Genomic DNA, 24204 nt, shown 5'->3' with positions numbered 1-24204 from the left:
ATGATTATAGAGGAGAATAGAAAACTAATGATAATCAATAGCAGATAGAAACGATCGATATCAATTTCGCAACAAGATCTTTTGGTTGTACTGACGATTACGAAGGTAGAGTTTATCAACATTCAAATTGCCCTGAAACTCCAAATGTTTATCGAATGGTCTCCATCTCTTTGGAGACTCTCTGCCAGGAGAAAGCCCTCAACCAGGATTTGAATGCTATATATGGTGGCCAAATAACAAATGAATGGATCAAGTCAGTGGAGGAAGAAAGGAAAACCAAGTCTCTGTTGGCAAAAGTGTAAGATAAATCTATTGGTAGATTCCAAGTGCAGTCAAGGTGGTTCTTGATTTCAATAGATTGAACTAAACGTTTTGGTTCAATCTATTGGAATCAAGAACCACCTTGAATAGTGAAATCTATTCTTTTCTCCTCTTTTCTCCTCTTTTCCCCTCCACCTCCTCTTCCTCTTCCAACAAGTCTCGTTTCACCTCACAGTACCTAAAATATATTTTTCCTTCAAGTCAACATATAATAACCATAATCAATTGTGCCAAAAGGCAGTGTTGGTAATAACTCATTGTCTGCGTAGAGTTTGAATCAGAAATAATACTAATTCATTGGTTGTATCATCATCAAGTAATAAATAATAATAACAATCAAAAATATTATAATCATTCAAGCAATTAAATGTGTAGTAGTCGGTGACGGTGCAGTTGGCAAGACTTGTCTGGTGATATCATCAGACTATGTGCCTACAGTATTCGATAACTACTGTATTAGATAAAGTTAAAGTTGAATAGTTTATTTATTTAATTATTCAATCGGTCGGTCAGTCAATAAGATAAGAGTGTTTATAATAATACAACAACAAAACAAGATAGAATGGTAATAAATAATAATGATAATACAGTTGATGATGATGCAGCACTGTTGAGTGATGGATCAATGTTGGAATAACATTCACGATCATATTCTGTGAATTGTTCACCGGTATCTTTGACAGAGTCACCAGATGGTGAGTTCATGGTAATGTTGACCTCTTGATCAAAGATGGAACTAATGATCAATGTGAATGGCTTGGTTCCAAAGTTGAGATAGGCTGCAAAATAATTGTAACTGGTTCTCTCCAATGGAATACGAGTGTCTGGTGTATCACCCAACACCAAGTCTACACCCTTTACACCGATAATATGATTGAATACTAGGAATGATGCCCAAAATTGTGAAGCACCTTCTTTGGTTCTGACCTTGATATTACCCTTGGTAAATGGACATGGAATCTTTACAAAAGTCATTCCATCCTTTATCTCGATAATTCCCTTGTCGGCTGGTGTTCTGAATATCTTATAAAATGCATCCTTGTTTATATCGAAATGTGGGCGTTCACTATCACACCATCCTGCATCTGGACATTTATCACTAAATTTAATAAATGTTAGTTTATTTATCAAATTGAAATAATTAATTTTAATTGTTAACTTACGTTACAATAACATCCATTGTTTTGTTTTCCAAATATAATCTATAACATTGACCACATTCGGTAGTACCATCAAACATATGAGAATTAATTGCTACAACTATAAGTATTTTTTAAAAAACAAAGAGGGAAATGAGTTAAATAAATTTGAATCAAATTTGAGGATGGGGGGGGGGGAATACAAACTTTGATCAGTTCCAGGACCCAAAGGACCAAATAAATCTTTGTAACCACAATTTCCATTATTTGGAGTATCATACCATGTTCCAGTAGCAACATCTCCATTCCATGTCCCAGCGGGACACTGTAGATGTGACTCTGAAATGGTTACATTAAAGAATATAATTGATAATAGTAATAATAGTACAATGATTTTCATTTTTTTTTTTGGTTAAATATTGATTTTAATAATACAACAACAATAGAAATAAAAATAGTTTTGATTGATTGATATATATATATATAAAGAATGAGTGAGATATAAATAAAAAAAATAAATAATATTTTGGATGTTAAATGATTGATCTATCTATCTCTATCTGTATCTGTACCTGTGTTTGTGTGTATGTGTGTATGTGTGTATGTGTGTATGTGTGTGATGGTGAGTTTAGGGGATAAGGATAATGGATCAGTCAGACTAAAAACTGTTTGGAAAATGGTTATAAAATACACAGAATTGAAATAATATTACATGTACATGTAAATTCTATGATAAAAGATTAGAAGAAAAATGTGTATGGGTATGTAATGTGTTCTACTTACTTGTACCCTCCTTGTTGTATCCTATCAACCATTATTAGATAATATGAATCAACCCCACCCCACCCACCCAGTACAACACTATCTCAAATTGGTAAGATTTAAATACAACACAGCCGCATATTAGTCGTCGTCGCCACCGAAGGGGTGGGGGTGGGTGATTTGTTGTTTGTTGATGGTTGTACAATACAGTATCGTTGTATCGTATGCATGTTACTCACTGTTCAACACTCCCATCATCATCAAAAAAAAATGTGTCAGTTGGTTGAAAGTGTGGTGATGGATGGGGTGTGGGGAATTGGTGGGTAGGGTAAGAGTTTATTAATAGCTCGGCCAATGGTAGAAAGACAATCTAATCAATTGGTTTCTTTTTTCTGCTTTTCATCTGTACTACGATGGTGTAGTTGGTTGAGTTGGTTGAGTTCAATAACCCATCCATCCATCATTTTCAGCTGATAGTTGACATGTTTGGTAATTCAATCATCCATTCCTTCCCTTGTTTGAAAACTGGATGGTTAAATAGTAAAAGAGAAGAGTTGACTCCCATCAACATCATCCTCAACTTTTGGATATTCCGACCTCACCTTCACCTTCACCTTCACCTTGGTTTCAGAACTGATGATAGTGAACTAGTTTTGGTTTCTATTCTTAGTTTTTCCACATGCACATGCATGGAAGAAGAGAGAAAAAGAAATTGTTGAAAGAGATAATAATAGTAAATTATCGGTTGGTGGATAAAGTATTTGTTGTTAAATTATGATTATTATTTTGATTATTATTATTTACTATTGTTGTTTGTTGTTGGTGTTGTATTGATGAATCCAAGATTTAAGTTGTTTCTTAAACTCGATAATATTGTATTGATGTTTTCGGTAGAGATCAAAAATAGGGTCACCTTTACCAATCAACATTAAATGGATGAGTTCATCACGCTCTCTGAGTGTGAGAGGGTTGGTATGGTCATTCATGACAATCTCTTGATAGTTGATTGGCATGTCTGGATGATACTGTTGCGTGTGGACATTACTACGATTATTCCACCATCTTTTGATTCTGTGCCACAGGGAAGGTGCAGTGACTCTACGAAAATGGTGAAGTTCAATTTGTTTGTCAGTTAGAGACGGACCCAACAAACTAATGAGTTTAATGATCTTGTCCATCTCTGATTGTAGACGTAGTCTATCGAAAACAGGACGGTCCTTGATCAAACTCTTCAATGCAACAGATGTACGAGGTATCTCATAATCTGCTTTAGTCCAAACGATATAGGCACCATCTTGTATTTGTCTGACATGATTATTAGTCAGAATAGGTTCCGTAAATATTGGATCAACAAATGCACTTGTCTTTATATCATCAGCTGTCAATGATACACCTGGAAATAATGGATCACTATTTTGTAATATCTAAACAAACAAACAAACAAACAAAGTTTTAATTAATTAATTCAATTCCAAAAAAATAATAATAATAATAATAATTTATAGGTCTACTTACAGATTTCTTTAAAGATTTAATAGTATTTGAACGAAGGATGATAGTTGTAAGATTACCATCTGGAATTTCAATGGCACGAACAGTCTTTCCAAAAAAGAGAGTACGTAGTGCAAAAGAGATGATAGAAGCACCACCCAAAAGAAAGATGACTTCATTGACTCTTTTGACACTAACCGGTCCCCAAGGCAACTGTATCTCTTTTGTCGATTCATTGTTGATAACACTATCCAATGCTTCTCCTGGTGAAGTGATAATATTAGATGAATGATCGTTGACGGTAGAGTCAAGTCCAACACCATGATTATCATTGTGTAGAGGACCAACACCCAAAAAGTCAGATACTACATCAACAAGGAATGAAACGGGTCCTTGTGGAGGAACAGACCCTTCACCATCACTTGGAGGTTTTAATAAGTCGTCATCATCATTATTACTATTATTATTGTTGTTATTATATTCATCATCATCATCATAGGTCGTTGATGATGATGATGATGATGATGTATTATTGTTATTATTGTTGTCCATTCTATTACTATTTTAGTTTTGATTGGATTGTGAAGAGGGAAGAAGAAGATACTATTTTAATGTACAAATACTACATATACATGATTGTTAATATATCTATATATATCTATGTGATGTGATGATTACTATAAAACATTTAGTTTTTGAAACCACCTCATAGTTCACCATTTTTAATTTATTTTAAAATTAATTTCTAAAAAGAGATGATGGGTTGATGCATTCACGATCGTCATCATTGCTGCTCTCATTTATTTATACAAACGCATACATATAAAGAGAGACAGAGAAAGAAAGATGGAGATTACTAAATTATTAGTTATAATGTTGTTGATTTGCATGTCATCGATGATTGCAATGGTCAAGAGTGGTGATATCAACTTTAACGAGTTCAATGTTAAAGAACTCAACTCAAAGAATATAGATTCAACCATTAAATCATCTAAACAATTATTAATCTACTTTTATTCAAGTTGGTATATTTAATTCAAAATATATATGATATATTATATATTTAATTATTTATTTTTGTATTTTATAGAATCAAAAGATGCTGATAAATTATTAAAGATCTTTACATCAACTTCACAATCATTGCATGATGATGGTTCAGATGTTGTTTTTGGATTCATCGATTTGGAAAAGAATCATAATATTAAACAAAAGTTTGATGTCAAAGACTCCCACTCTATTGTTTTCTTCAAGTATGAATAGATATAGATATTTGCCTGTTATTTCAGTTAAAATTGACACAAAATTTGTATTATTATTATTATAGGAATGGATTAGAAGTATCTGAATTTGGAAACACTCCAACTCTTTCAAACTTTAAAGCATTTGCACAAAAGTATGTAACAAAAAATTAAATTAAAAATCAATTATCATGGATAATTACTGGATCTAACCTAATCAATTAATCAATTAATTAATCAATCAATCAATCAATCAATCAATCAATCAATCAATCAATCAATCAATCAATCAGTCCAATGATTTTACCAACAACACCAAAGATGGGACCTTGGGGAGTTCAATCATTGGTTCATTATGTTACTGATCGTACTGCTGCATCCCTTATCCGAACAAGACCCAAGGTGTTGATGATGTTTTATTCTCCTCAGTGTGGCCACTGCGAGAGAATGAAGCCAGCCTATGCCGAGGCTTCCATCGAGGTTCAAAAGAGAGGGTTGGGGGTTTTCGCAGCCATCGACTGTACTCTTTCTAGTGCCTTTTGCAACAAGTTCAACATTAAAGGGTTCCCGACTGTACTATTATTTGAAAAGGGTGCCGAATCAATGGTGTATCAAGGAGATAGATCAACTAATGATCTGATCAATTGGTTTGAAAAGTAAGTTGGACGGTTTTCCAAACGCGTTTTTGCAAAATGACTTTGTTTCGTCAGAGAGCCAGCTCCCACGCTGATCTTGAGCAGATGTGCATGGGTTGTTTAGGTGGGAAGAAATATCAAGATACATGCGTAGCTGCAGACGAGAGACATAAAAAATTTCTGCAAAACGATTCGTCCGTTCATTTGCATGACCTGTGTTCCACCACATACCATGTTTTCTGACACAATTTTTTTTAAAATTTATATATAGCCCATCTGAACCGTCCAAAGGAAGCCCTTCACAAAAACAAGAGCTCTGAATTAATCGATCCCCCTCACCGACATTTAACGTTTTCTGCAAGTGTGCTCGAATTACCAGATCTGGTAATCCAAAATAAACATGAACCAATCGCCGTGTGAACAATCCAAAACAGGCAAGCAGATACTGTCAAAAAGCAACAAAGCTTATCGATGGGGGACAAAGGTTGGTTGGCGCCCTCTCAGCAAGCAGTTTGATAACAATATATTATTAATTGATTTGAATTATTTAATAATTCATAGATGGCGGACACCACACTCCACCCACCACACCATTTTCTCGATTGATTAAACATCATGACGTTGTTGTCGTCTTTGCTTTGTCGGTTCATCTCATTATTATTTATATTTCGCATCACCATCACTCTTTCACTTTCTCACCAAGCACAAAACAACTCAACAACACCACAAAGCAACCATCAGCAACTCGATACCTCAAAAGAAAAGTCTTTGTCAGTCAGTTGTTGTTGCTGTGTCTCTTCGAGTGTTGGGAGACACTTCTTATCAATAGATCAAACGAGCAAGCAAACATTCGGGACCATAGGCTACCTTTTCAATCACAGTATTTAAAAATAGTAGGTGGTGTCATTGGTGTTTAAACCCGTGGCATTGAAACAGACTCTGTTTAAAACCCAAGGTTTTTCGTAGCTTCTAGAGCCCATTTTCGGTTCTAGATATCATAGTACAACTACCTTTTTGGGCCCAAAGTTTTCAATTTTTTTAGATTCCCCAGGTTTGATTGTTTTTTTTTACTTTTTTTGATATATACTCATTTTCAAGTATTATCGTGTTTACCCCCTTCGACCCTTTGACTCCTTTGAAGTTTGGAGGACCATTCCACCATTGTTATTATTTCACACATAGAGAGGGACCGACAAAATTTAAAGATTCAAAAAGAAAAAGAGATAGAGTTTTATCTCTATTATCTTTTTAGAATAATATCTATTATTCTACATTGATCCCTTATATTTTTTTCACAATCCAACCAAATATCACTTAACGTAATCTACATATGATAGATTAATCAGATCCTCCCTACATTCACCATTTTTTTTCGATTTCGAAAAGAAAAAATATTTTTATATTTATCACTATCTCTATATCCAACCAACAAATTTAACCTTGTAAATATAAGTTTATATTTATATTTCACACGATAAATAGATTTCTATTTATCACCTCACCATTCACCTTATCATTTATTATTTTTTAATCCTACAAGATCTATTTCTTGATTATTATTTTTTATTTAATTTTTATTTTTAAATGGAATCAAATACAACTTCTACTTCAACAACAACAACTACTACTACTTCTATCACAACGAAACAACAAGAAGACAACAAAAAATTAATTCAACTTGATCAATTTTCACTTTTAAAATTGGCATCTATTTATTTGGATGAAAATAAATGGGATCCAGTTGCAAGGAGACAAAATAAACCGGCATTGTACCGGTACAATTTGTCATTAGTGTCTAAACTATTCAACAAATCATTTAAACCAATTTCAATCACCAAGAATGTTTTCGAAATGGATTTGTCCAAATGGATCGATATTGTTCGATGGCCAAAGGTGGAATCACCATTTATCATTGATGGTTTGGTGTTTTCAGGTTTCACAGACTCTGATCCAACCCATCAATTTATCACTGCCAACCAAGACAATGAAGACACTCTCTCGATCAAACTCTACATGTTTTTCTACAAGGATATTACACAAATTGATATCCATCTTGACTCTTGTGGCCCCTTTCTCATTGATCATCTCAAATACTTGGCATCCCAAAAGACCAATCCAGAGAACAACAAGGTAGCACCTGCCAAACCCCTCAAAAGATTGTCCATCAAACTGACCGACCCCATCAACGAGACCGATTCCATCAACGAGATCACTCTATCGTCAATGCAACAGTCTATCCTGTCGAGTTTGGGTACGACCATTTCCGAGTTGGAAACATTCGAATTTATCTTTTTTGAAACGACACCGACTCTTTGCAACAATCAACCCATCATTGACTTTCTCAAGAACAAAACATCAACTTTTTTGACATCAATCAAAATCAATGTATTTGATAATGATGATACACAAGAGGTCAATTTCACATTTACCAACCTGTTTGCAGCACTACCAAATACCATCCGATCACTGGAAATCACCCGAGTATTTTGGGAATTTGATTTCAAGGCTATTCTCAAAGACATGCCTATCAACCGGCTATCAATTCGCTCGTTTTTGGATCAAACCATGATGGATTCCCTCGCCAAATATATCTCGTCCAACAATCATTGTATCACCGATCTTCACCATACCAAGTTATTTCTAACCAATCCTGGTCACTTTGTAGCACTGCAAAGCAAGACCGTCAAGAAATGGAATCTATCCATCTCTTCACATGTCGGTAGAGAGACTATCTATCTCATTGCACTCGATGCCAAATCTGAACATTCTCCATCTCTATTATCACCGCCCAAAAGAAGAAGAAAACAAAAAAAAAGAGCTGGTGGTAATGGTAGTAGTAATAATGGAAACGGTGGTAACGGTGGCAATGAACAAACAGTCAACATTAAAATGTCAAATGACATTGAATACCTCAAAATTTGTTTTAGACTAGATTCACTAAAAGTTCAACAATTACCAGACAATATCAATTTTTCACAGTTTTCCCAACTAAAACACCTTGTTTTAGAAACTCAAAATCTCATCACATCCGAAGTGGATATTATCTTTGGTTATCCTCCCCGGCAACTCGAATATCTTTGCATCATTGTCAATGGCCAGGTTCAAGATGGGTCGGTAAACTATCTTTTAGACCGGTTTAAACAAAACAACACAATCGATACCCTTTCCCTTTCACTTTCATTGATTGGTGGTGGTGGAGATGATGTATTTGAAAATATCGAACCATTCCAAAATGATAATGAATCTTTGGAGATTTTAAAAGACATTAATTCCAAGTTTACAACTATTTATTATATTATTAATAAATATAGCTCAACCTAGTCACACTCTATCGATCGACAGATAGATATTCCATAATATGTGTGTGTAGTTTTTTTGATCGCCGCGCAAGAGATTGGATATATATATATATTTATATCGATTACCCAAAAAAGAAAATAAATAATTAATAAATAATGAATGAATTGGAACTACGATACACTTTACATCAGTATCCAATAGTGTATCAATTTACTTTTTCACATATATATAAAATATATAGGTACATATATACGGCCACATATATGTATAGGATTGTTTTTTGTGTTTTCAATCTATTAAAAAATAATAGATTTAAACATTAATTAAAAGTGAATAACTTTTTGTTTTTTTTTTTTGTATTTAATTTGGGGATGTGATATAGGTTATATAAATTATTATATACTATATAGGGGGGTTTTGATTTGATTTGAGTTGATTTGATTTGTTTGATGATAATAATATTCTTACATTTGTGATTTTGTGTGTTGTATAAATTGGTCCAATTAATTTTTTAGTAAACTAAACCACCTTGTTGATGAAAATCTTCAGTATATTCTCTTTCATCATTAAAATTTAAAGATCCAATGTTGAGCATATCTTTGATTGATTTTGACAATGAAATGATTGGAGGGATGGTTGTAAACTCTACGGTTTTAAAAATAATACTTGGTACCCATCCACCCTCTGGACACTGAATGATGAATCCAAAAGGATGGGGAATTTGATCCAAAACAGATTCTTCTGGAAGATGAAGGATTTGTTCACTTGGGTCATCCTCTTGATGAATCTGGAATCCCCAATGTGAAGAGTTGGAAGGGTGTAATAATCGGTCAATCCAATTGACTTTGACCGAGAATGTTGTGGTTTTAATACTGTTTAGGTTGGTAATCAACCCATCGTATTTACAGAAACAATCACCATTCATCTTCCACTGATTTGTTTTTTTGAATGAAATCAAAAGGAATGCATCATCTAAAAAAAAATAATTATTATCCTGTATCTCTGTAGGGTTTGTAGATTGATTATAATCTAATCTTTGTCGGTTCTTTCCTTTCTTTCTTTCTTTAGATATTTACATTGACTGACGCATTGAACATTTCCAAACATATTTCTACAAACAATACCGGGATCGCATTGTCTAATGGGACATTTGAATTGAGTGTAGTTTTCATTCACTGGAAGTGGATCGACGGGAGGGACGTAGTGATCGGGAATGTGTTGGTGGGAGGGAGGAAGGGGTGTCGGGATGAGGGACAGTGGGAGCGAAGGAGGTGAATCTTTGGCTTGAGAGTAGGGATAGGTGTAAGCCTGCGAAGAGAATGGTTCTGTAGCAGAGAGAATGAGAATAGGGTAAAGGTTAAGAGTCAAAACAAACAGCATCACTAAATTGAAATGTGATGCCATGTTTGCGTGAGAAGATTTGTAATGCTATGGTGCAACTCCGATCTGATCATTAGTCAATATATATATATTTGGATTAAATATATATATGTGTGTCTGGTAAAGGTTGGATAAATTGGTTAGGTTAGATTCTTTCTCTCTCTCTCTCTTTTAAAAATAATAATTAATAATTAATGGATTGGATGGTGATGATAGAAAAAAAAATATTTAAATAGCAAGAAGAAGAAAAATCAAACAGAGAGCAAGCGAGCGGAAATGGGAATTGTGATTAGAGTAGATTGATGGATGAACGGGTGAGGGATGATGGTGAAGAAGAATGATTGGAAGTGATGATTGGTATGGTAGGTACTGATGCTTGATATGGATATAATTAAAATTAATTTAATTGGGTGTTTCCTGCCTGGACAAGACAGGACATATGACAGGATTGGACAATGTAAGTTGGAGTAGTAGTAGGAAGAGGAGGAGGAGGAGGAGGAGTGATTTAAAGTTTATCCAGGCAAGCAGGCAGGTAGCTAGTAGCTGTTGAACTCTCCCTCTCCAAATAGAAAGAGAGCTAGTGAGAGACATACAGAGAGGAGGAGGAGGAGAGGAAGGGAGAAGAGGGAAAAAAATATGGTTGTCACTTGATGATGAAAGTGGTGTAGAGTACGTACTGTGTTATTACTACTGAGCAACGCCTTATCGGCTTGCTTGTTTGGTTCATAGGAGTGCAACAACCAAAACAACCAAAACAAACAAAACGAAACCAATTCTATAGAATTTAAAAGAGTAGTGGTCGCTAAAAGATTTACCAGAACCAAAAAGAGAGAGAGAGATTAATTAATTAATTGATCGTTTGTATGAGCAACAGCTCATATGATACTGGATAGTGGTGAGGGTCGACCCTCCCACCCTCATTCTGTTTTGTTGTATCACTCTCTTACACACACACACACACTTACATCTAATGCATCGACCACTCTCCAAACAGTCAAATAAATGTCGACATCTCTACAGACGATGTTGGTATCCTTGCGCGAGTGACCAGTTGTGTTCTTGCCAACACCATCACAACGTCATATGACTGATTAAACTTTTACAACTAATCATCACCATATATGTAGTGATAATTCAACAACACCACAACCAAAAGATTTATCTGTTAAAATAAAATAAAGAAAGTATTAGTATTATTATTATTACCAACAACACTACATATTTATAATATATACAAGTATGGTATAAGAATAGTATAATATTAATTACAAATCGAAATCACAATCTGTCCATCCAAAAGAATCAACCAACCAATCAATCAAACCAAAGGAAAAGAGTAATTGATAAGCATTTGTGTCCTAATTGCAATCAATTCAATAATGAATTTAATCAATCAAATAATTGAATTGAATTGAATTGATTGATCATTGTGGGGGTTTGATGAATACTTTAGAATTGGTTCATCCTTTAAATGAAATGAAATGAATAGATAGATAGACACAACATATATTGTATTTGTATGTGTATGTGTATGTGTGTGTGTATGGGATGGAACGGGATGGAACGGAATGAATAGAGGGTATGAATATTGTGTATGCCGTAAGCTACCTCCTTCTAGCTAGAAGACTAGTACTATTGCTACTCCATACCCGTCATACTATTGGGTGTGATAGTCGTATACTATACCATAGCATGCTTTTGATGTTGTTGCTAGTTGATTGATTAACCGTGCCGCCCGATTACTTGTCTTGATTGATCAAAAAAGGAAATATAAGAAGAGGATTGAACTTGTCAAGACGATCGTCAAGTTGCATCATAGTTCATGGTTCAATACATCCAAGTGTCGTGAGTGAGTAAAGAAGGGAGAAATGAAGCCACTTTGCTATCTCTGATCCGATCACAAACCCATCATAGCCACACATGTATTAATTGATTAATTAGTAAACATACACACAAGCAAACAAGGAGAAAAAAGAATGGTTGGTGGATGAGAGAGAGGTATGTATTTCCGAGAGAATTGACAAAAAAGGAGTGAGTCATGAATCAGATCGAAACTTGGAGAGCTAAAAAAAAAACCAGATCTGAGATGGGGTCTTGTGTGATGACGGTTACACCCCCACATAAAGACACGACCTTTCATCACACACATTTTTATTATTATCGTCGCTACTATCAAACAACAACAACAACAACAAACCCTTTTATTTTTATCTGTCTATGAGCAAGGACAACAACAACAAGTAGTAGAGCTGAAGAATTTATAATTATAGAACTTCAATATCGTATAACCACATTTATATATATATACACACACACACACAACAATCAGTCAATCAATAAGAGACTTATAGTAGAAGCAGCAGTAGTAGTTTCTATATCTTATCTTCTACTTAACTTAACTTCTCTTCATTCATTATTCATTGAGGTACCCATACATATACCCACCTTCTTTACCCCCCAATCAAAACTACTTTCCCACCAACACTACCACAACACACCAACATATATCACACCACACACAAACAAACAATAACAACAAAGAAAGAAAGCAGCAGCTGAGCAGTAATAGACAACATCTATCAACAATAACACAACAACGATATAATAGCAGAGAGAGAGATAGGAGTAGTAGCAGCAGCAGCAATAACAACAATTCATCATTAGTGAGTGAGCGGAACCTACCCTACCCTACACAACAAACACATAATTAAAGAGAGACAGAAGAGTTCTAAAAAGAGAGAGAGAGAGAGAAAGAAAGTTAACTACAGCACAGAAACAAGCAAGCAAGATAAGAAATATAGTTTTAGTACTAGAGTGTAGGTATTAATAATCATGATACATACATCCATCCATCCAACCATCCATCTATATATATTTCCCCACACATCCAATGTAACATTGAATGACAAGTAAACCCAATCGAATTCGGTCCAATCGATGTTCGAGAGAGTACGAGTTGATTGTTAGTTGTTGTTGGTTTTTACCCTTTTATGTTAATTGAGGCACATTCGAACAAATATATAAGGGGGTTGCACTACATTGGACATAGAGACAATACGGGAATAACCCGAGCACCATAGTGTGTACTCTATCAAACAACAACAACAACAACTTTCAATGAATTCCCCTTAGGTTGGTATGTCATGGATCGATAGGGGCACAATGTCAATGTCAATGGTCATCACACACACACATAGATACACACAAAGTGGAGTAGAGAAGTAGGAATTCCTGAACAAAAAGGTTTCATACCTTTTTTATTTTTATTTTTATCAACTCTAACTCCTTACTTATAAGTGTGTCACCAAATGGTGCGACAGATAGACATAGCAAAGAGATAGAGAGAGAATTAATTAAACAACATTACATTACATTGCGCATTATTCCAACTACAAAAAAACGTGTGTATGAATAATTAAATCAGAGAGATAAAGAAAAGAAAGAAAAAGTGTAGAGGACATTTTATAAATAGACAAAAGTGCAAGACACAGCAGACAGACAAAGAGAGAGAGAGAGAGAGAGAGATAGAGATAGAGTGAGGGATATAAAAGTAAGGGCACTTCCTTTCATTCCATCCATCTAAATCGTATATATATGAAGAGAGAGACAATAGTAACCAACAATAAGTGTCAACCTATCCTTCCTCTTGGATTTATCACCAAACACTCTCCCTCCATTTTACAACCCAGTTGTTTGTTGTATTTTTTATTTTTTGTTTTTTCAAAACGATCCGCATCGAGATTGAATGGTATACTAACTCTCACTTTTTCTCACTATTATCACTACTATCCACATTTATTTGTATATATTCTATATTTTTATCATACTCTTCTCCTCCTCATCCTCTGTCAAATTTACTATACACCACCCTAACCTCTCGCATCTCTCATCCTCTATTCTTCCTTGTCTTTAATTAGTTCTATTGATTTATATTCAAGCTCTCTAGAGTTCTTGCCTCCTTGTTCATCATCTTTTCTCTTCTTTTTCTAGTCATCATCAACAAGGCTACAGCAACAACAACAACAACAACAACAATATAGAAAGGAAAGAAAAAAAAAAAAAAGAACGTTATCCCCTTGTTTCTTTTTAAAGCAGACATATATTACATAGATACACCATGCAAGGGGGATATTATGGATACCAGAATTCGTACTTGGGGGCACCAACGATAGTAGCAGGCGGTGGCGTAGGAGGTAGCAGCGTTGTGGGCGGCATGGGAGGGGCGTATTCGCCCACCGGTGGCATGTCACCCAACATATATCATCAGAATCTCCATCTTCAGCATCATCCAACACACCAACGCAGCGGCAGTCTGCAGATGCATCAGACAACATCTTCACAGCTGTCGGTGCAGCCACTCAGTCTGTCCAACCACCTCCCTCCTCCCTCTGCACAGCTTCAACAACAATTACAACAACAACAACAGCAACAACCAAGCTCGCAGCAACCCACCCCTCCACCTCAACAACCTACACCACCTCCTCAACACAAGACACCCCCCTACCCACCCAAACATGTTCGTATCCATCATCAACGAAACAACTCTAATGACGGATCATCAGCAAATCAACAACAACAGCAACAACAACAACAACAACAACAGCAGCAACAACAACAACAACAACAGAATGGATTTATAAATGGAGTACCATTATCGATTATTAATGAAGTGCCGACGCCGCCAGTTGGTACATACGTAGAGATGACATGGAATGAAATCTATTATTGTTATCATCACTTTAATACAATCGACAGTGATGGCAAGGGAGTATTGTCAACTTTTAAGCAAGTGATGAGCTACTTACAACTCGTCGACCAATCGAATCAACTCACCAACAATATACTCTTTTCCATCAATCTTCTTTTCCCCAACACCATTCAACACAATTCTACCATGCTCTACATCACCCTCAAAATACTTTTACTCGCCTATTCGCACGCCAAATCCATACTCAGTTTGACCGTTCCAACACCTGGAATGCTGTCATTCTCACCTCAACAGGCACTTTACATTATCGACGTCTTTAACTCTGTCAAGGACAAGACAGGGGGTGTTCCCAGTCAAAAACTTGCTCTCTTTGGAGCAGATCCTTCTAAACTTCCTTCTACGACTCTTCCATTTCATGAATTTGTACAATACATTAGTCTCGGTATCATCCCTTTTGATAGTCTTTTTAAATTACAACAACAATCTCCTCCAATAGAACCTCAACTCTTTGTATCATCAACTTTGGACGATGACTTTGAAAATGATTTATTTTTCACTGTAAATGATATAAAATTTAAACAACAGAATAACAACAATCAAAATTTTAATAATAACTATAACAATAATAATCAAAATATTCCTAACCCACCGAGTCAACAACAACAACAACAACAAAATAATCAATATTATAATGCATCACCATCACCTTTACAACAACAACAAGTAATTCAAAATCCAAATCCAATTCCAAATAATAATCAAAATAATACTAACTTTAATAATAATAATAATCAACAACAGAATAATAACTTTAACAATAATTTTAATAATAACAATAATAATTTTAACAATAATAACAATAATAATGGTAATAATTATAATCAAAATAATCAATCACCTTATAACAATTATAATAATAACAATCAAAATAATAATAATAATAATCAAAATAATCAAAATAATTATATGGGACAACAACAACAACAATTAGGGTTAATTAATAATAATGGGAATAATTATATGGTGGGACAAGTTAATGTATTAAAGGGAAGTGGAAATAGTACAATTTTAAATAATAATATGTATGTATTAGTATTATTACAAACAATCAACTAGTTGATATATTAATATTTCTTTTATTTTTTCGTTTAGACCACAAACATCATTTTCAGATATTGAAATATCATTTAACGAATTAATTATACAAAGTAAAATTGGAGAAGGAACATTTGGAGTTGTTTATCGTGGTACTTGGAGAGGAAGTACAGTTGCCATTAAACAGATAAAGATAACCGAGGAGGTTACCAATCAAGTGTTGGAAGAATTTAGAAAGGAATTGACTATACTTAGTAAGTTGCGTCACCCCAACATTGTCTTGTTGATGGCAGCATGTACACTTCCACCCAACCTCTGTTTTGTGACCGAGTTTTTAAATGGTGGATCACTCTATGACGTGTTGCACTCGAAAAAGATACGAATGAACATGCAACTGTATAAAAAATTGGCCGTTCAAATTGCACAGGGAATGAACTACTTGCATCTTAGTGGTATCATCCACAGAGACATCAAATCGCTCAATCTCTTGCTCGACGAACACATGAATGTAAAAATCTGCGACTTTGGATTGAGTCGTCTCAAATCGAAATCGACTGCAATGACCAAATCGATCGGTTCGCCGATATGGATGGCACCCGAGCTGCTCATTGGACAAGACTACACCGAAAAAGTAGATGTCTATGCATACGGAATCATCTTGTGGGAGTTGGGCACTGGCGAACTACCATACTCGGGTATGGACAGTGTCCAACTCGCTTTGGCCGTCTCAACAAAGGGACTCCGTCCAAACATTCCTCAATCTTGGCCTCCTCTCCTCAATCAACTCATTCAATCTTGTTGGAATCAAGAACCTTCCATGAGACCTTCATTTACTCAAATTTTATCTCAACTTGAGAAATTAGAATATTAAATTAATTTAAACCAAAACAAAAAACAAAACAAGTAGATATTATGGTCAGTTCCACATAATCCACTTGTTAACAATACATTTAGTTTGAAAACCCTCCCCTCCACCATTATAACAAGTAATAATAATAATAATAATAATAAAAGTAGAAAGAAGAATAACAAATACTATCCTTTTTTTTTTTCTTTTTTTTTTTGGAATATACTAGATATATATATATTTATTTAATTATTTGTTTATTATTTATTTATTTAATTTACATCTTTATTGAATTTGTTTATTAATTGAAAAACAATTAAGTGATACGATTAAAACATTGACAGTCAAGATTATAATTGGCGATTGATGGAAAACATGCAATAGGACAGAGGAGATGGAAGACATGGATACAAAGATGGCGAGTGATAGCAATGCGGGTAGAGGTGATAATGAGAGGACCGATCTAAATGATGCAATTGCGTTGTATCGTGATGGTGACACAAAATGGGTGTCCTTCATGGCACGTTTAGTGAGATGTCCAATTAAAAGAATGATGGCAATGACGTGAGCAGTGTGCGTATTGCTCTCAAATGATCGGATGAGATGAATCGAATCAAATTCAAGAGGCAATGATCCAAGCCACAACTGTGGCAATCGCTGTAATGCGTCGGCCAATGCCCATCCAGTGGCAATGGCAAACTTTGATTGACTAAAGCCTGTTACGAAATAGATTGCAAACAGATCCATCACTACACTCAAACATTGAACCAATCCTTGGTACAATGAAAAGGTCGACGTATCAAACGATGGGAAAAACGTAGCCAACAACATCATCTTGGCAACTTGTGTTATCAAGTTACCACATAATGCTTGTAATATTATATTGAATGATTTAAATTCATTTCTACAATCAAAAGTAAGTAAGTAAGTGGTAAGTCAACATGTTGTATCTCTCTCTCTTTCTTATCATAACATACAATGAAGTTGATTTATATAATAGATAAAAGGGTGCATATGTAACAAGTAAATTACTTGTAAAATAGAGAAAGGTCATTATAGAATGATGATGATGATGTAGACGATGTAGATGAAGATCAAGATTGCAAACTAGTGCAGTAGTTCGTGTTTCGTTGCTGTTATTGTTGACTTTAGTTCGGCCCTTTGTGATTGATGTACACTCGAGAGAGACTCTTCTTCTAATAATGATAATATCTTGTATCTATCTGTCTATCTTATACACGTCGACACTATAAAGGTAGTATTATTTGAAAGCATGGTCATGACGGTTCAAATTTTGCAACTTTTTATTTGTGTTGAGTGTTGTTGACACAAAGAGAGAATTGGCGGAACAGACGATCAGGAGGATATTATGGTTTTATGTGAAGAAACAAACCTTCTTTCTCGGCCCAAAGATTAATCCTTCCTCTCCTCCTTTGTCCATCCGCTATCTGATTCGTATCACTTTTTCTTAACGCAAGAGAATGTAGATGGGAAGTGGGGGTTGGGGCAATGTTAGATTGGGCGATGAAAATAAAAGTTCAAATGAGTACATAGTTAACTAATTCAATGTGGGTTGGGCAACCCCCCTATCGAGTTGAGTTGCTGCCAATCAATCAATCAATTAATCTAATCGCGTGTGAGTTTTGGTTTGATAGGTTACATTCATTCCTCTTTTGAGGAGGGGAAAAAATATATTTAATTTCATTTAGCTTTGGGTTGTTGGTAGGAAGGACTACTATATTTTAAAAAGTGAAAAAAGAAGGGAAGAGATGCACCTTTGTTCGACAACTCGCTCAGCCCATCCCCCCCTCAGTACTTTTCATTTAATATTTAATTTCAGGTGACACGACAACGACGATTAAAGTGCAAAGTGAGAGGTGTAAACAAACCAACTAAACTAACTATAAAGAGCCCGTTCATCTAATACCACCACCATCTTTAGTTGTTATTATTATTATTATTATCCTTTCTCGTTCATCCATTCAAAAAAACCATTAATTCATTTTCGGTCGTTTTTTCGAACTTAACTCCTCAGCCCATTTTAATTTACTTTTTTTTTCAAAGTCCTCCTCCCAAACCTACTATAATAATATTATTGTTCATCCTCCTATTATTATTTATATTATCATTATCTATATACACGAAAGAGAATAAGTAGTAGTATTGTCAAGATACAAAGATATAGCTACTTTTGACACGTCAACTCAAAATCATCAACATCATCAACGTTTGACAGTCGAAATTTCTATAATACCATCTCATCTCAGAGTTCTCTACTAGTAGTTCAAACAACACATACTTATACTATTATACATATACAAACAAAAGAGAGACAAAATAGATCGCGATTGGGAATATAACAAGAATCATTATATATTTACAACCAACATACACATCATCTATACATCATCCATCATAGCAGTAGAAGTAAATCATATTACCTCCTACTACTACCATCATCACCAATAACAACAACAACAACAACAACTGTGTACATAGACAACTAAACTAACCCCTAACCAACAACATACAACGACGACGACGACGACGACGATGGGCGAAGAAGATAAACAATCTTACGGTAACAATTGGGGAGACGACGATGAAGACGATTTCTTTAGACAGATTACAGAGATTCAAAGCAACTATGATAGAGGCAGACCTAGAACAAGAGAAGAGATCTCTGCCGACAATCGTACAAGAAAGAATAAATGGGATGTCGACAAGAACCCTGCCGTCTCTTTACCAGGTATCCCTAAAACTATTCCTCCTGGTTTAACTGATGATCAATTATCTTCTTTATTAAGTATGTAGTAATAGTAGTAGTAGTATAACTTAGCAGCGGCGACGACAAAAATATTAAATATTAAATATTAAATATTAAATATTAAATATTAACTTTTTAACTTATTACCTTACTACTTTTAGTTCGTGTTAGAATCGATGAGATAACAAAGAAACTTGTAACAGGACCAATCGAGTATGATACAAAGGAAGATAGATCAAGATCTCCTTCACCGGTATACGACAACACTGGTAAGAGAACAAACACTCGCGAACAAAGAACAAGAGATAAGCTTGCCAAAGAGAGACATAATCTAGTTACCAATGCTCAACAAATTAATCCAAACTTTAAGGTATGTTAGAAATAGAGGTAGTCGTAGTTGGTGGAGATTTATTAACAATAGTGTATTTATTTATCAATTTAGCCACCATCTGATTATCAACCAATTCACAAGAAAAAGACAATGAAGATTTACATTCCTGTAAAGGATCATCCAGAATACAACTTTATTGGACTTATTATTGGACCAAGAGGAAACACACAAAAGAAGATGGAAAAGGAGTCGGGTGCCAAGATTGCCATTCGTGGCAAGGGCTCGTTGCAAGACGGTAAGGTCAGCAAGCCACAATATGCAGAAAACGACGACGAGTTGCATGTTTTATTGACTGCCGACACTCAGGATCAACTTGAAAAGGCTGCTGTCTTGGTACGTCCATACCTCGTTCCCGTCGAAGAAGGTAAAAACGAACACAAGAGACAACAATTGAGAGAATTGGCCGAAATGAATGGTACTCTTAGAGAACGTCCAGCTTTTATCGTATGTATAAGAAAGAAGCAGTAGATACAGTTTAATATTGACATTTTTATTTGTTATTTGTATAGGGAGGAAAAGGTTGGTCAGCAGTTGATATTAAATGTGTACATTGTGGAGAGATTTCTCATCCATCATCAGATTGTCCACTTAAAACAAATCCAAATGCAAACATGCACCTCATCGAAGCAGAGTATTTGAAATTACTTTCAGAGATTAAAGATATCATTGGATTAGATGATAACTATCAATATAAGAATCAGAACATTAATAATAATAATAATATTAACAATAATAATAATAATATGAACGGTTACAACAACAACAACAACAACAATTTTAACAATTATGGTCACTTTGAACCACAACAACAGCAACAACAACAACAACAACATTACAACAATGGTAATTTAAATATGAATAATAATGCGTATCAATCACCTCCATATGGAGATGACCAACAACAACAACAACAGCAATGGAACAACAACAACAATAACGATATGATGAATCACCAACAACAACAACAGTTGCCCCATCACCATCAACAACAGCAACAACAATGGGGTCAAAAACCACCACAACAACAATCACCATATGGCCCACCAGGATCATCACCATACGGTCCACCACCAACCAATTCGTCACCTTATGGTCCACAATCTGGTTGGCAATAATTAGTTAATTAATTATTCATTAGTTGTGTGCATAATAGAGGATTGGATTAAACTTCTTCATCGTCATCATTCATTCATCATCATCATATCGTTATCGTTCTCGGCCACCATTCCAATCAGTTAATCAATTGATTAATTAATCATTAATCAATCTTTATAAACACTTTAACAACTAATAATAACTAATAATAATATCTAAATAGATTTTATGTCATATAGAATCTAATTAATTCCACCAATCCTTTTTTTTCTATCTATAAATAATCATCATCGTTAATAATAATAATAATAATAATAATAATAATAATAAGAATAAGAAAATTTGACTAACATAATAATAATAATAATAACATAATTATAACAATTGATCTAATAGTACTAAACCAATCAACCCAAAATATTACCATCACCATGCACATTTATAAATATAAAATCTCATCATCATCATCACCACACAAGACACAACATATATATATAAATATATATATTATAATATATATAGCCTTTTATTTTTTTCTCAATTCACAAAACCATCATAAATACAATATAAAATATAAAATATAAAATCTAAATCAAATCACTAATAATAATAATCATAATAATCATACAATCAACTAACTATCAAAATATAAATAAATAAAATAAATCTTGAATTCATTTTTTAGGATTTACAAAAACAAAATCTACCATTTTTGTACTATATGGAGTCATTCGTTAAATTGGAGAGATTAAAAGTGTCGGGTAGTTGGAATGCAGTAATTATTAATTTAATTTATTAAAAAGGTATTCTGAAGAGAATTGGAAATGGTTGCTATTTCATTGTCACCTTTGTAGATACCAAAAATATGTTTGTCTGGTCTAACAATAACAATGATGCTATCGCCATCCATATTATTACCAATAAATGCGTTGAATGGCTTGTCTTGATCTCTTTGAATTTGAATGGATGGGAATTGTTTCCAATGGCTACTACTACTATTATTTTGACCAATTGTGATAAATGAAGTGTTGAGTAATTTCCAAATGGAAGAGTTGGTATTTAAAAGACTGAAAGTGTTGTCTGTTGCATTGACCACGAAACAACTGAATCCCAGTCCCATGACACTATCTAGTTTCATTGTATTATTATTATTATTATTATTGTTCATTATGATATTGGGTTGAACGATTCGATGTCCAACATTCTTTTTATGTGTATTCTTTCTACTACTACTACTACTACTACTACTAGACCATTGTAATAATGCATAATAAAAAATAACCAAGAACCCAAGAAAAGATTTCCAAGGTGAGGATTTCTTTTTGTCGTAGTATTGGTCAGTTGCGTGCCCATGGTCGATGATTCCTTCCTTGATAGGTACGATTGGTTTCATTTCATTATTTGTAAAGATGGTTTGAATAAATGGCATCAAGAGTAAGATATAGGAGAATAGGTCACGGATAGTAGATGCGATGATATTGGTAGACATGACTGCATTGCCGATACGGTTGGATTTGTTGCCGATCAATTCAACCTCTGGTTTTCTCTCGAGAGCGTACGAGTCGAGCAGTGCAGCAGTGTTGATTCGGTAAGGTTCGTTGATATTGTCCAATGCCATTTTTAGTTTCCAGGCCAAGTTGATGCTGTCTCGCATACCACTCGATACTCCCATCCCGAGAAACTGTGGTAGACAATGAGCAGCATCGCCAATGATAAAACGAGACTCTCCATCAAACCAGCGATCGGCCACTCTATTCTGAAACGAGTATATAATCTTTCGGTTTACCTTGAGTTTGCTTAAATCACCACCATACAACTCGATTAATCGATCCGAGCCAGCGATAAACTCGTCTTCATCCTGACCATCGGCGATAGCAAACTCCCATCTAAAGTGGTTTCCTGGTAAGGGACAACTGACCATTGGTAACTTTGGGTCGCACACAAATTGAAAGTAGTCGTTGATTTTGGGATGATCCGAGTCGAGTGTAGCGTCGATCACCAACCATCTCATTGACCCACTCTCCCCATGTAAATTGGATGACATTGATTTTCTGACCGTACTATTGCCCCCATCTGCTCCAATTACAAAGTTGCATCGAATGTTTTTAACGTGTCCAGTTTCATTGTCGACCACCTCGACTCTATTTGTTTTTGTCTTTTGGTCATAACACATTCTAACCATTCTATGGCCAAGTAACAACTTGACCATATGTTCACCAAATCTTTGGAATCCATTGACCAGTATTTGTTCCAACTCTGGTTGATACCAAAATATAGATCTTGGATGACCATACACAGTCTCTGTATTCTTGATTGTCAAATAAGTCATACTCTGACTTTTTCTATTAAATTTTACATCCAATTTCTATAATCAAATAAATCAATCAAGAATTAGTACATATTTTTAGCTATTTTGTAAGTCGTAAAACATACCAAAGAATTTTGTTTCATCAATTCATCCAATCCAATAAATTGAAGGATTCTAATAGCTTCATCATCGAGATGAGCTGCACGAGGAAGATTGTAAATAGTGTCAGATGCTTCCACCACCAGAGTTTTGATTCCATACATGCCAAGTAAGTTGGCCATTACCGATCCGTTTGGTCCACATCCAACAATCACTACTTGGTATTCTTCCTCTTCATTCAAGTCTTGAAGCGGAAGTGTAGAAGAGGATGATTTTTCTTCCACAAAAGTTAAAGGTGCCATTTAAGTTTAAAAATACAACAAACAAATAAATATAATATAATATAATATACAAATATAATTACACAAATAAATAAATAATTTAAAATATGAGTTTTGTAGCCTTTATATAAAGGTTAGCAATGGGAGGGATGAGTGGATGGGTATTGGATTGTGTTACCATTTCGAGATTATAAAGTGGGCGACTTGACAGGCTGCAGTCAAGCCGTGTTGTGAGGATGACTATAGTAGTCTACTACTTGTGTATTTTAATTTATGTGTTGCACCATTGGATGTGCACAAAAGATATATCTCTCCCGAACCCGCTGTTTGCCCAACTGACGGGC

General features: G+C 34.7%; 9 protein-coding genes across 9 annotated transcripts; 4 read left to right on the top strand and 5 right to left on the bottom strand.

Annotated features, from left to right (window-relative positions):
• Nucleotides 1-745: 745 nt before the first annotated feature.
• On the bottom strand, nt 746-1860 carry DFA_01705 (uncharacterized protein; the record flags this gene model as incomplete). The annotated part of the gene is made up of 4 exons (XM_004359612.1): nt 746-769; nt 910-1420; nt 1485-1581; nt 1668-1860. The coding sequence occupies 4 exons, from the start codon at nt 1858-1860 to the stop codon at nt 746-748; spliced, it is 825 nt and encodes a 274-aa protein (XP_004359669.1).
• Nucleotides 1861-3025: 1165 nt separating this feature from the next.
• DFA_01704 (uncharacterized protein) lies at nt 3026-4265 on the bottom strand (the record flags this gene model as incomplete). Its single annotated transcript, XM_004359611.1, has 2 exons — nt 3026-3646; nt 3738-4265. The coding sequence occupies 2 exons, from the start codon at nt 4263-4265 to the stop codon at nt 3026-3028; spliced, it is 1149 nt and encodes a 382-aa protein (XP_004359668.1).
• Nucleotides 4266-4559: 294 nt separating this feature from the next.
• On the top strand, nt 4560-6105 carry DFA_01703 (uncharacterized protein; the record flags this gene model as incomplete). Its single annotated transcript, XM_004359610.1, has 5 exons — nt 4560-4734; nt 4804-4927; nt 5041-5109; nt 5248-5610; nt 6024-6105. 5 exons carry the CDS (start codon nt 4560-4562, stop codon nt 6103-6105), a joined length of 813 nt encoding a protein of 270 aa, XP_004359667.1.
• A 1068-nt stretch (nt 6106-7173) lies between these two features.
• On the top strand, nt 7174-8910 carry DFA_01702 (uncharacterized protein; the record flags this gene model as incomplete). The annotated part of the gene is made up of 1 exon (XM_004359609.1): nt 7174-8910. One exon carries the CDS (start codon nt 7174-7176, stop codon nt 8908-8910), a length of 1737 nt encoding a protein of 578 aa, XP_004359666.1.
• A 490-nt stretch (nt 8911-9400) lies between these two features.
• DFA_01701 (uncharacterized protein) lies at nt 9401-10293 on the bottom strand (the record flags this gene model as incomplete). Its single annotated transcript, XM_004359608.1, has 2 exons — nt 9401-9861; nt 9966-10293. 2 exons carry the CDS (start codon nt 10291-10293, stop codon nt 9401-9403), a joined length of 789 nt encoding a protein of 262 aa, XP_004359665.1.
• A 415-nt stretch (nt 10294-10708) lies between these two features.
• On the top strand, nt 10709-16943 carry DFA_01700 (protein kinase; the record flags this gene model as incomplete). The annotated part of the gene is made up of 5 exons (XM_004359607.1): nt 10709-10726; nt 12983-13089; nt 13567-13674; nt 14362-16059; nt 16130-16943. The coding sequence occupies 5 exons, from the start codon at nt 10709-10711 to the stop codon at nt 16941-16943; spliced, it is 2745 nt and encodes a 914-aa protein (XP_004359664.1).
• Nucleotides 16944-17204: 261 nt separating this feature from the next.
• Nucleotides 17205-19289, bottom strand: DFA_01699 (seven transmembrane domain protein; the record flags this gene model as incomplete). The annotated part of the gene is made up of 3 exons (XM_004359606.1): nt 17205-17823; nt 17897-18115; nt 19243-19289. The coding sequence occupies 3 exons, from the start codon at nt 19287-19289 to the stop codon at nt 17205-17207; spliced, it is 885 nt and encodes a 294-aa protein (XP_004359663.1).
• Nucleotides 19290-19472: 183 nt separating this feature from the next.
• Nucleotides 19473-21192, top strand: sf1 (uncharacterized protein; the record flags this gene model as incomplete). The annotated part of the gene is made up of 4 exons (XM_004359605.1): nt 19473-19725; nt 19848-20056; nt 20129-20521; nt 20587-21192. 4 exons carry the CDS (start codon nt 19473-19475, stop codon nt 21190-21192), a joined length of 1461 nt encoding a protein of 486 aa, XP_004359662.1.
• Nucleotides 21193-21959: 767 nt separating this feature from the next.
• DFA_01697 (uncharacterized protein) lies at nt 21960-23881 on the bottom strand (the record flags this gene model as incomplete). Its single annotated transcript, XM_004359604.1, has 3 exons — nt 21960-22928; nt 22959-23537; nt 23606-23881. The coding sequence occupies 3 exons, from the start codon at nt 23879-23881 to the stop codon at nt 21960-21962; spliced, it is 1824 nt and encodes a 607-aa protein (XP_004359661.1).
• Between the last annotated feature and the right edge of the window lie 323 nt (nt 23882-24204).

Source organism: Cavenderia fasciculata (assembly GCF_000203815.1).
Source record: "Cavenderia fasciculata unplaced genomic scaffold Scf_Dfasci-F-a-25c12.r2-5, whole genome shotgun sequence".
Taxonomy (NCBI): domain Eukaryota; phylum Evosea; class Eumycetozoa; order Acytosteliales; family Cavenderiaceae; genus Cavenderia; species Cavenderia fasciculata.
This window is presented reverse-complemented; position numbering and strand designations above follow the sequence as displayed.